Below are 12,219 nucleotides of genomic sequence, written 5' to 3'. Positions count from 1 at the left end.
TTTCTCAGAATTTAAACCACTGGTTTCCATATTGGAGATTCTAGAATGGCCTGCAGGTATCAAGGGAGTAAAGGTTCACTTCAGGATTGACCTTCCTGTGGTCTCCCTCTCTCCCTGAGGCCAGGTTCTGTGGCTGTCTCTTCTTTCCCTTTCCTGATCACCCCTGAGACTCTTACTATGGACTATTACTCTGGATGCCACCAACCCAAATGGAAATACAAATGGAAATAGCACTTTGCAGCAAATAGCAAGGAGAGAAAGGCTCTAGGGTTCTGTTTGTCTCTTTGTCTATCTGTGGATCTTTGTGTCTTTTGCTCTATGCATTTTCTTAAATCAGAGGCAAGAGGGGGAGGGTTATCCTAGGGACCCTATTAAAATGTCTCTTGAGTTAGACAAGATGTCCACCTTATTCTTTTGTATGTGTGTGTGTGTGTGTGTGTGTGTGTTATACTAGGAATTTAACTGAGGGGAGCTCTTCCACTGAGCTACACCCTCAGCCCTTTTAATTTTTTATTTTGAGACAGGGTTGCTATTTGAGGCCAGTAGCTGATGCTACCCTTGAACTTGTAATCCTCCTGCCTCAACCTCTCAAGTAGCTGGGATTACAGTGCTGCCATTATCAGTTGTTGTTGTTGTTGTTGTTGTTGTTATTTGGAGATAGAACCTTGCTATGTTATTCAGGCTGGCTTCAAAATCCTGAACTCAGGTGACCTCCTGCCTCATCTCCACCACCTAGTAGTCTGGATTACAGGTACACATCACTGTACCTGACTTAAAAGTTAATTTCTTCTTTTTATTTTTTGCATTTATGAGGATCAAACTCAGCGTCTCATGCATGCTAGTCAAGTGCTCTACACTGAGCTATATTGCCAGCAATTCACAAAGTAATAATTTAGATGTCAACTTGAAAATGTACAATATAAACTGCCTGTGGTGGTGAATGTTGGGTGTGTGGGAGACTCCCCACTAAAGTTAAGTTTCTGTCTCATGAGAACATCACAGAATCCCTTATCCCTCCCCCTCCTCTCCAAAGGGCTGAAGAATGCCAAATTCAAAGGTTTTCTCAACCAATCCCCGCAGAACACAGTGTCTGCTTGCTGTTCCTGAGTCACCCTGCCAATCAGCACCTGCCACGTTACCTATGCAATCCTTCTTTAAAAATAATTTTTTTTTTCAGTTGTTGATGGACCTTTATTTCATTCATTTATTATATGTGGCACTGAGAATCGAACCCAGTGCCTCACACATGTGAGGCAAGACCTCTGCCACTGAGCCACAACCCCAGCCCTATGCAACACTTCTTAAGCCAAAGCTTGCAGGCTCTCTACCTTCTTCCTCTCTTCCCTCTTCCTCTTCTTTCTCTCCTTTTTGCTCTCTTTCTCTTTTCCTCCTCCTCTCTTCTCTCTGCCTCTCCTTTTCTTCCCCTTTGGGCAGCCCCCCAATAAAATCTTTTGGTTGAATCTCCTTCTCAGGTGAGGGTGAATCACTTGCCTTTCATTGGTGCTGTAACTTGGATGGGACTCCCTGCCAGAGATCACCACCTGAGAGGAGACCAACCTGCACCCATCTTCTTGATCGCCTCCTTCGCATCCACCATCAGCCCTCAAATTGGTGAGTCCCTCTCTACGGACTCCTAAACCCGCAGAGGCATGGTAACAGGGAACTGACTGTTGATTGTCTGGCAGCCCCTGTGGTGTCTCATGGGGAGGAATACACCCCATACAGACCTTCATGGTCACAGTGGTCCTCCTGGAGTCTTCCCCTTCCAAGAGGCCTCCGCCAGCTTGAGAACTGACAAACCCCCTTCCCTCCTTGAGCTTGGGTCTCCTCCTCCCCCTCTTAATCCAAAAGCCTGGCACCAGGTGACCCATAGCTCCCACGCCCTCTGGGAGGCCCCTCACTAGAGGATTTTGGTGAGGACCATATCCTCTGTCTGAGGTCTGGTTCTGATATTTGGCTCCAGTGGGATGCCTCTTCAGTCAACATAACATACCCTTCCTCATAGCACAAGGCGGGGCGCCTCCTCCCTGCTGGCCTGCCCTCTCAAATGCCTCCTCGACAATTTGGACACCCTCAGCCTAACCCCAGAGATCAAACCCAAGAAATTGATAAAATTCTCTACTCAGGATTGGCCCAATTATCCCTTATATAACTCTAACCATTGGCCCCTTATGGGTCCTTAGACCCTGCTATTTTACAGGATCTCTATAATTATTGTGTACAATCGAAAAAATGGGCAGAGATTTTATATATTCAGGCTTTCTTCCTCCTTTGCTCGAATCCATCTCTCTGTATGTCCTGCAACCCAAAGCATGTCCTCTTGGCTTATAAACCCTTCTCACTTTCTGCCTCCTCATCCACGGATTTCGAATCCAGCCAACAAGCCACCACCGCCACCATATCATTGCTCAAACCCCTCCTCCCACTCTCCTCTTCCCTCCATTGCACCAGTGGCTGCCCCTCCAGCTCCTCCTTCTTAGGGCCCTGCCCCCACTTTCTGCTTCTGTCCTCCTGTCACCCATTCCCATAAATGGGAAAGCCCATAAATAGCAATACCCTGTTTGGGTTCGTTCCCTTACTCTTACTCTCTCTTACTCTTACTCTCTTCCCCCTCTCCTCTCTCTCCCCCTCCCCTCTCTCTCCCCCTCTCCTCTCTCTTCCCCCTCTCCTCTCTCTCCCCCTCCCCTCTCTCTCCCCCTCCCCTCTCTCTCCCCCTCTTCTCTCTCTTCCCCCTCTCCTCTCTCTCCCCCCTCTCCTCTCTCTCCCCCCTCTCCTCTTTCTCTCCCCCTCTACTCTCCTCTTCTCTCTCTCTCTCTCTCTCCCTCCTCCCTTCTCTTCTGCGACTGGCCGCTACAGTCCTGCTAATAAAATCTCGGACAGGTAAACAGTTGTTTTGGCTTTTTGAGTTTACGGAGCTTTTCCATCGTCCTTTACCTTGGTGCTGAAACCCGGGACGGGATTCCCCGTCATTCCCAAACTCCGAGCCCAACCATTCCTGTCGTAGTCCACTCCTCTGATTGCCTGCCTAACATCCACCACCGGCCTGCAGATTGGTGAGTTCCCCCATCCGATGAGGGCCTGAACCCTAACTCACCAGAACGAGGGAATTGGCCATTGAGTGTCCGGCAATCCCTCCGGGTGTTTTAGGGGAGGAATGCACCCCACCCAGATCCATCAGGGTCGAGGTGGACCCCGTGCTCTGCTAGGACACCTCTGGGAATCGACCGCCTGGGACGTAGGATTAATTCTCTCTTTCTAACTTCTCCGTCTCTCTTCACTCTTATCTCCCGTGGATGGGTTAGCGTAATTGCTACAGCCTGTGTCACCAGAGTCTGGAACTCCGTTCCTCCCAGAACTCCGTTTGTTCCTCCCGGAACTCCGTTCCTGACTCTCTCGTTCCAGTCGAAAAACTTTCCTGACATCAGGTTGCCCACGGCCCCGGCCCTATTTGGGTCTCACAGATTGCACTTCACTGGTGACGACCAGGTAGTGCCCTCTGTATTTCTTCTCAGCAGCCGGTCATTTTGGGGACACCCACTTGATCCTCCATTTGCCCCGAGCTTCCAAGAAGTTTTTTCCATCCCGGGTTTTCTCTCTGTCCTTCTCTCTTACCCTTTCTCTGACTCCCATCTTGCCCTTCCAGCATGGGAACTTCCTTGTTCCTCCTGGCCGATTCTCCCTTGCAGTGCCTCTTAGATAATTTGAAAACCCTGAGCCTGGCCCCTGATATTAAGCCAAAAAGGCTCATAAAATTCTGTACCCAGGACTGGCCTACATACCCCTTAGACAACCAAAACGTTTGGCCCACGTGTGGGTCTCTGGATCCCAATTTACTCCGGGATCTTTTAATTACTGTGAGCGATCAAAGAAGTGGGACAGGATTCCTTATGTGGAGGCTTTTTCCTTGCTTCGATCTCATCCAAATCTCTGCACCTGATGCAAGCCTCAACAGCTACTCCTTGCTCTCAAACCTCCTTCCTCCTCTTCTCCACTCTTTGCCTCCACACCTTCTCCTCCTTCCTCTTCTCTGCTCTCCACCTCCACTTTTGACCCAGCTGATGAACTGCCTCCATTCTGCTCTCCCCTGCCCTCAGCCCCACTTTCCCCACTTTCACCTCCTCCCACTTCCTCATCTTCTACATCTGTGGCTTCTTCTTCGGACACTTCTCCTCCTCTTCCTCCCGATACTTCTACACAAGCTCCTCCCACTTCCATTCCTTCCATCCCAGTCCCTCCACCTCAGTTTAGTCCACTTGTCACCCGTTCAGCCACCCGTTCACGCACTAATACAGCACCTAACCCACAAATCACCACATCTCATCACCTGACTCAAACTTCACATGTTGTGGCCCCCCTTCGGGAGGTCGCCCGGGCCGGATGTGATTTTAAGGGTTTATGTTCCCTTTTCTATGCTTGACCTTTCTCAAGTAGAAAAAATTGGGATCTTACACTGCAAACTTTGTCTCTTATATTAAAGAGTTTCAATACTTAACTCAAGCCTATAGCCTCACCTTTCATGATCTTTATGATTCTGTCCAATACTCTCCACCCTGAGGAAAGGAGAAGGGTCTGGGACCACGCTAGGGCCTATGCAGACCAGGTTCATCAGACTAAAGCCCACCATCCCTCAGGGGCCCAGGCAGTTCCAGACTAAGACCCCCATTGAGATTATAATGACCCCCAAGACCTGGGCCGTAGGGACCACCTTATTACCTGTCTGATAGCTGGCCTAAAGGCTGCAGCACAAAAGGCTATTAACTTTGATAAACTCCAGGAAGTCATCTAGGAGAAAAATGAAAATCCCTCAGCCTTCCTAGACCAACTAACAAAGGCTCTTCTACAGTACACTAATTTGGACCCTGAATCCCCAGATGGGAGGCAACTTCTTATGACCTATTTTTTCTCACAAAGCTATCCCGACATCGGGGCAAAGCTAAAAAAATTAGAGAGGGGACCCTTGACTCCTCAGACTAAGGTGTTGGCCGCGGCCTTCAAGGTCTACCACAACAGAGATGAAAGAGCAAAATGCCAAAAATGCCAGATGTTGGCCAGATGTTACAGGGCTCCTTCCAACCTATGGAAAGGGGGAGACAACAACCCCCACAACAAGGACCCTCTGGGCCCTGCTTCCAACCTATGGAAAGGGAGACAACAACCCCCCCAATGAGGACCCCCTGGGCCCTGCTTTAAGTGTGGTGATGAAGGACATTGGGCTAGAGCTTGCCCTAACCCCAGGGCACCACCCAGACCTTGCCCCAGATGCAGACGTCCTGGCCACTGGGAATAAGACTGCCCCAATTCCCGGAGGGGAGCTGAGGTCAGTCACCCCACCAGTGACTTGCTGGGCCTATCAGCCAAGGATTGACGGGGCCCTGGGTCTTCTGTCCCAACCTATTCAATCACCAAGCAGGAACCCAGGGTGGCTATCCAAGTGGATGGGCGTCCCATAAACTTTTTGGTAGACACTGGGGCCACATTCTCAGTTCTGAGAAAGTTTGGGGGAACTACCTATCCCTCTGAATCTCCTATTGTCGGGTAGGAGGTCAAACCATCATCCTTCCCTCAATCTTACCCTTATTGTCCTCCCCTACTTATATCTTCATCATGGCTTTACTCCCCAACGAAGAAGAGACTTTACCCCCTTGTGTCTGGAGTGGAGACCCCAACGACCACCAGAACACACATTTTCCCCTCCCCTGTAAAATGGTAGATCCAATTGTATGGGACACTGAAACCCCATCCTCTGCAAATTGCTCTCCCATGGAAGTGCATCTTAAAGACCCTAACCACTTCCCAAACCAGGTTCAATACCCACTGCCAACTGCCAGTCTTAAGGGCCTAAAGCCAATCATTCAGAGCTTACTAAGAAAGGGGTTCCTCCGTCCCACACACTCTCCATTCAATACCCCAATTTTAGCAGTAAAAAAGCCTAATGGAACACACCTTTTGGTGCAGGATTTAAAGTTAATAAATTCTTCAACCAGGCCCATACATCCCCTGGTTCCAAACCCTTATACTATCCTTTCCTCCATTCCTGCTAACTCCACCTATTTTTCAGTTATTGATCTTAAAGATGTCTTCTTTTCGATTCCACTAACTGCCTTTTCCCAAGACATATTTGCCTTCACCTGGACTGACCCAGAAACTAGACATTGCCGACAGTTAACCTGGACTGTCCTGCCCCAGGGGTTTTGAGACAGCCCACATATTTTTGGACAAGTCCTCGCTGGAGATCTTGAGGATTTTTTCCCTCTATGCCCTGACCCAACCCTTTTATAATATGTTGATGATCTCCTCCTCTGTAGTCCCTCATTAGAAACCTCAAAGTCGGACACAGCTACCCTTCTGAATTTTCTTGCTCACCGAGGATATAGGGTTTCTCTGCAAAAGGTGCAGCTCTCTCTCTGAGGTGTTTACTTAGGGTTCCACATTTCCCAAGGAAAGAAAGCTATCACAACCGATAGAAAAGGCCTTATTGAAAGCCTTCCAGTACCAAAAACTAAAGAGGAGATTCTCTCGTTCCTGGGTCTGGCAGGCTATTTTAGGGCATGGGTACCAAATTTCTCATTACTTGCCAAACCATTATATGATCTAGCAAAGGGGAACAAGCATGCGCCCTTGTTACTTTCAGCAAAACCACATTTCAGAACCCTCCAGAAGGTCCTCTTACAAGCACCGGCTCTACACCTGCCAGATGTTAATAGGCCTTTTACTCTCTATGTTCATGAAAACAAAGGGCAAAGCTTGGGGGTGCTGGGACAAGGTATGCCACCTTTGCTCCAGTGGCATACCTTTCGAAACAGTTAGATCCAACTGTCCGGGGATGGGCTCCTTGTCTCCGCGCCCTAGCGGCCTCCTATGTTTTATTAAAGGAATCACAAAAGCTTACCTTTGGAGCCCAAATCACTGTCACCTCCCCTCGTCACCTCAAGGACTTGCTAACATACAAAGGACTGCAAACCCTCCCTCCCTGTCGAATTCTCTCTCTCTTGGTCTCTTTCCTCTACGATTCCTCCGTGTCCTTCCAAACCTGCACCCCTCTCAACCCGGCAACTCTTGTTACCCATTCAGGCCCAAGGTCAAACAGTCCCCAATACATAAATGCAGGAAAATTCTAGAAAACTTCCTCCCATGCCCAATTAATATCACTGAGGGAACTCTAGACCAACCTGATTACACCTGGTTCACTGATGGCAGCTCCTTTATGCATGAGGGGATCAGAAAAGCTGGATATGCCAGAGTGTCCCTATCACAAGTAATAGAAGCCAATCAAATGCCTGCAAATACCACCAACCAACAGGCTGAGCTGGTAGCTGCAACGCAAGCCTGAGAATTGGCAGCAGGGAAAAATCTTACGCTTTATACTGATTCCAAATATGTTTTCCACATTCTTTTATCTCATGCAGCAATTTGGAAGGAGAGAGGTCTCCTGAACTCAAAGGGCACCTCTATAACCAATTCCACATACATCACCCAGCTACTACAAGCCTCCCAGCTTCCTAAAAAACTTGGAGTTGTCCATTGCAGATCACACCAAAATGACTCCTCCCCCGTCACACAGGGGAATTCTAAATCATATCAGGCAGCCAGGTCAGCCGCCCTTTCAGACCTCACTGGATCTCTCCTTGCCACATGCTCTCCATCATTACCCAATAATGGAGACCCACCTAAACATGCCCTCTTTACTTACCTCCACTCCATTTTCCACACCAGTCCACAGACTCTCAAAGCCTTTCTCCACTCTTTCTTTACTCTGACTCCCCAGGATAAAGAAGTGATACAGCAAATCACAGCCTCATGCCAGATATGCAAAAGAGTGAATTCCAATACATCTTTAAAACCTGGAACCTTCCCTTCTCACCAGGCCAGGGGCCATATTCCTGGGGCAGATTGGCAAATTGACTTTACCAACATGCCCATAGTAAAAAACTTCAAATACATACTAGTTTTAATAGACACATTCTCGGGTTGGGTAGAGGCCTTCACCACATCAAATAAGCGGGCTACCACAGTTGCTAACATCCTCCTAACCAAAGTATTCCCTCTGTTTGGGAAGCCTGCTTCAATCCAATCTGACGATGGGCCTGAGATTGTCTCTCAAGTAACCCAGAATGTGGCAAAGACATTGTCCATCCCATGGCACTTTCATTGTTCCTCAGGTAAGGTTGAGCAAGCCAACCACACAATGAAAGACATCAAAATGAGACTATCTTTAGAGACTCATTTAGATTGGGTTAAACTCCTCCCTCTTGCCCTACTATGTATGAGGGCTTTACCAAAAAAGTCATCCCTTGCTTCCCCCTTTGAGATAATGTATTGTCATCCCCTTCTCCCCCCAGGAATCTCACCAGAGCCTTGGCCCCTCCTGACCAATATGCTCTTCACCTCCTCTTCCTTATATGCTCTGAGTTATGGAAGCAACAAGATTGGTTGCTTTCAGATCCAGAGAACTCAGCTGCCACCTTTCCACTCAAACCAGGAGAATGGGTCTACTTTTCTTACCCAGGGGAAAGATCTCCCCTAACCCCCAAAATGGGAAGGGCCATTACAGGTAGTCCTGTGTACACCCAATGCTGCAAAACTCCAACAGGAAGGAAAGAAACCCCCTGGATTCATATTTCTAGGTTAAAAATGGTGGCAAGCCCTCCAGAGGACAATCCCACCACAGCTCCCAACCTTGCAGTACCCCCACAATCGCCCAGATTTACCTGTGAGATATCCCCAGATAACCCTCTCAAGCTCTGTTTTTCACAGTCACACACCACCCTTCATCCCATTCCAGAGGAGAACACACATAAGAATGGGCCTCCGGATAGGATCTAGGAACCCACAGCAACACAGTACACCCACACCCTTTTTAGAAATCAGCAATTGGCACAACAATCGTATTGGGACCTCTTCACAAACCCCGTCAGCTGCTGGATTCTCTAGATACTGGGACCTCTAGTTGGTCTTTTTGTTTTGTGCCTTCCTTCCTTGCATTTTAAAATTCTTTCAAGGGGAAATTAACAAAATCTCTAACCAAACTTTCAATCAGCTCCTCCTCAAGGATTACCAGCTACTTGCCAATGAGCCAGACAACATGCACATCCAGTCATCCCAAGAAACCTTCACCTAGTGCTGAAAGATGAAGATACCAAATGACAACTCCACCAAAGGGCCATCTCTACCCCACCATGCCAAAGAAATAAGCCCTTGTTTTTCAGCTTTATATGTTCTAATCTGCCTTCTCCTGGGCATAGGCTTTTTCTACCAGCCCTACTGACTGGACAACATGACAGAAATTAATGCTGTTTCTTTTCATAGCTGCAGGGCACATTTATGGACTTCTCCCCGGAGGAAATTGATGCCTTCAGTGCATGGATATGGGGCCTCCTGGTCCTTGTTCTCCAACCAACTGACCTCCCTCCCTCCCTCTAAACAATGCCCCTACTCAGCAGGAAGTCGCCAGATCAAGTACAACGCCCCCAAAACAAAACAAAAAAAGGGAGGAATGTTGGTAAAGATGGCTAACGGAGTGCTTCTCTTCCAGGAGCTCAGGAAAGTTGGCGCCCAGAGCACTTCTCTTCCGGGAGCTCAGGTCCATGATGCACTGAATGGCGCTCGAACTGTCACCTCCAATCCCTGTGAATGGTGCACCTCCAATCCCTGAAGAGGCTCGAACTCTCAGCCAATAAAGAAGTAACAGCCCTTGTTCCTCCTCATCCTGTGTTAAGCCCATAAATATCAATACCCTGTTTCGGGTTGGTTCCCTTACTCTTACTCTCTCTTACTCTTACTCTCTCTCCCCCCTCTCCTCTCTTCCCCCTCTTCTCTCTCTCCCCCTCTTCTCTCTCTCTCTCTCTCTCTCTCTCTCTCCCCTCTCCCTTCTCTTCTGCAACTGGCCGCTACAGTCCTGCTAATAAAATCTCGGACAGGTAACAGTTGTTTTGCCTTGTTGAGTTTATGGAGCTTTTCCATCGTCCTTTACAAAGACTCTGAAAATTAACAAACGTGGTTTGTCACAAAATAAAGCCATGCGTGGAATCTGAGATTACAGATCCAATGGACAGAAGCATCACAAGACTATCTGGTAATTCACTCCTCAGTGAGTCACCAGACCCAATGCTGGCAGTCACAAGAAGGCAGGGAACAGAACCTTTCACACAGTTGGTGTTCACACGTATTTGATAAAGAAGGACCCTCTCTCTGGAGTAGAGACTAGGGACGCTGAGACAGGAGGATCACAAGTTCAAGGGCAGCATGGACAACTTAGCAAGACCCTGTCTCGATATTTTATTTATTTATTTATTTATTAATTATTATTATTATTTTAATATTTATTTTTAACATCTTTGTATGTGGTGCTGAGGATCCAACCCGGCCGCACGCATGCCAGGCGAGCGCATTACCGCTTGAGCCACATCCCCAGCCCGTGTCTTGATATTTTTAAAAGGGGTTGGAAATGTAGCTCAGTGGTAAAGTACCCCTGGCTTCGATCCCCCAAAAAAGAAGAAAAAGAAGAAAAGACCCTTTCCCAGGTATTGCTGAAGACAGCTGACTAGCAGTTTGTCTAGCTACTCCTGAGGGATTCAGACCTCAAGGACTTAAGAGGCCAAAACACAGTAGGGTCATAGAAAATGTTAAAGGCCAGCTCCTCCACCGACAGCACTAGGAGTTGCACGCAGCAACCACTCTCCAGCTCCAGACACATAGGGTACAGGCCACGAAAGACCACCGCTCTGTGAGAAGGCACATGACTCCCTGATGCCAGGGGCTGGAAAAGCTAACAGGTAAGGAGAACTCCATTTCCCGTAGGCCCTCGCACGTGACTACATTACCCACAATCCTGCGCTACTTCCGGTGCGGCCAAGGTTCCGCAAACGTCTTCCGGGTTTGGGCCTGGCTCTACGGTAGAGGCGCAGCACCTTCGGCGGCGGCGGCGGAGAAGTGGGACGCAGCTTGTGGGAATTGGGTTACCGGCATGGACGTATCAGGGCAGGAGACCGATTGGCTGAGCGCCGCCTTCCGGCAGAAGCTAGTTAGTCAAATGTGAGTAGGGGCCGGGGCCGAGGCGGGGGACTGGATGGCCGGACATTCCTTTCCCGCGCGGTAGGCGAGGCCGAGGCCGAGGCTGAGACTGGACCCATTTCTAGACCTCGGGCCGGGAACCTGCGGGGTCTCCAGGGCACCTAGAGACCAAAGGCACTCACGACTTTCGTGAGTCCAAGGGCGTGGTCCTCGGTGGTTAGCCCCTCTGTTGGCGGGTAAGGCTGCTTGTTAGCTTTCCCGGGGACGAACTCTGCAAACCAGGGAGCCTTGGCTTATGAGTCATTATCCTGGGCTTCCTCCTTCGTCATTTGTGTGCTTTGGGTGCATACTTCCCCCCGCTTTGGTTCACACTGGATACGGAAAGGGAAAGAGGCAGCCCGTAGTGGTTTTACCAGGCGTTTCGTGGTTTCTCTTCCAGGAAAGCACTTCAGAATTTTTTTTTTTTGGGGGGGGTATATGTAATATACATGGGGAGGGGAAGAAAGAGTGTGTGTGTGAGCTGTGAGCGGTAGGGACTGAGAAGCTAAGGATGACCCGTCAGAGTAGTAGGAACTTGGCCAAAGGGTGGCAGGAAGCCCCTGTCAGGAAGCAATCTTTGATTCCAGAGGAGGGGGTGAAGAACTGGAATTGGTGTCTCCTCCCAACGGAACTCCAGTCCCTCACCATTGAGTACTTGTTTAATTTAGCAGTTTTTAACTGAGCTTACTGGAGAGTTGTGCTCACCACAGAATTGCCAGAAACACAACCACTGCCCTGGGAGATGGAACTGTCAGTAGAGAAATAGTTCCTTGCAGTTTGCTCCCTTAAGCTGTGGGTGCTGCAGGGGCTTCTTGCAAAGTCGCAGTTAGCTGACCAGGAGCACCCTTGTGGAGTAGGTGATGAACAAACTTGAGTCCTAGCAAGGCATGTAGGAGTGTGAAATACTACCATTCCAAGCAGAAGATTGGGGAAATGAGAGCACTTAATTGCATAAAGAACCTTGTTGGGGCTGAGAGTTCTAGGTTGAGGAGTAAGGACATCCTGGAGATAATGGATGAGATAATCCAGTGCTGTCATGTTGGTGATGGGAGTGTTGTGCTAAGGAGTTTAGCCTGTATTTGATAAGTGGCCTACTTTGAGGTGGTGAAATGCAGGTCGTGTTGGGAAGATCCCCTGAGTCCTTGGAAATGAATCAAGTACAGAAGATAG

General features: G+C 48.8%; 1 protein-coding gene across 4 annotated transcripts in view; it reads left to right on the top strand.

Annotated features, from left to right (window-relative positions):
- The first annotated feature begins 2,781 nt into the window (after nucleotides 1–2,781).
- Nucleotides 2,782–12,219, top strand: part of LOC144253508 (mediator of RNA polymerase II transcription subunit 15-like) — a 31,756-nt gene continuing 22,318 nt past the window's right edge. For 2 of the 4 annotated variants that reach the window (XM_077795600.1, XM_077795598.1), the window contains exon 1: nucleotides 10,855–11,031. In XM_077795600.1, the coding sequence (XP_077651726.1) occupies nucleotides 10,964–11,031 (68 nt within the window). In that variant the 5' untranslated portion in view covers nucleotides 10,855–10,963. Of the gene's footprint in view, nucleotides 3,054–9,532; nucleotides 9,682–10,797; nucleotides 11,032–12,219 lie in introns of those variants that run through there. The other 2 variants (XR_013343295.1, XM_077795599.1) reach the window with 2 other exon arrangements.

Source organism: Urocitellus parryii, chromosome 3 (genome assembly GCF_045843805.1).
Source record: "Urocitellus parryii isolate mUroPar1 chromosome 3, mUroPar1.hap1, whole genome shotgun sequence".
Taxonomy (NCBI): Eukaryota; Metazoa; Chordata; class Mammalia; order Rodentia; family Sciuridae; genus Urocitellus; species Urocitellus parryii.
Note: the sequence above shows the minus strand (reverse complement) of the source record. Positions and strands in the feature narration are given on the sequence as shown.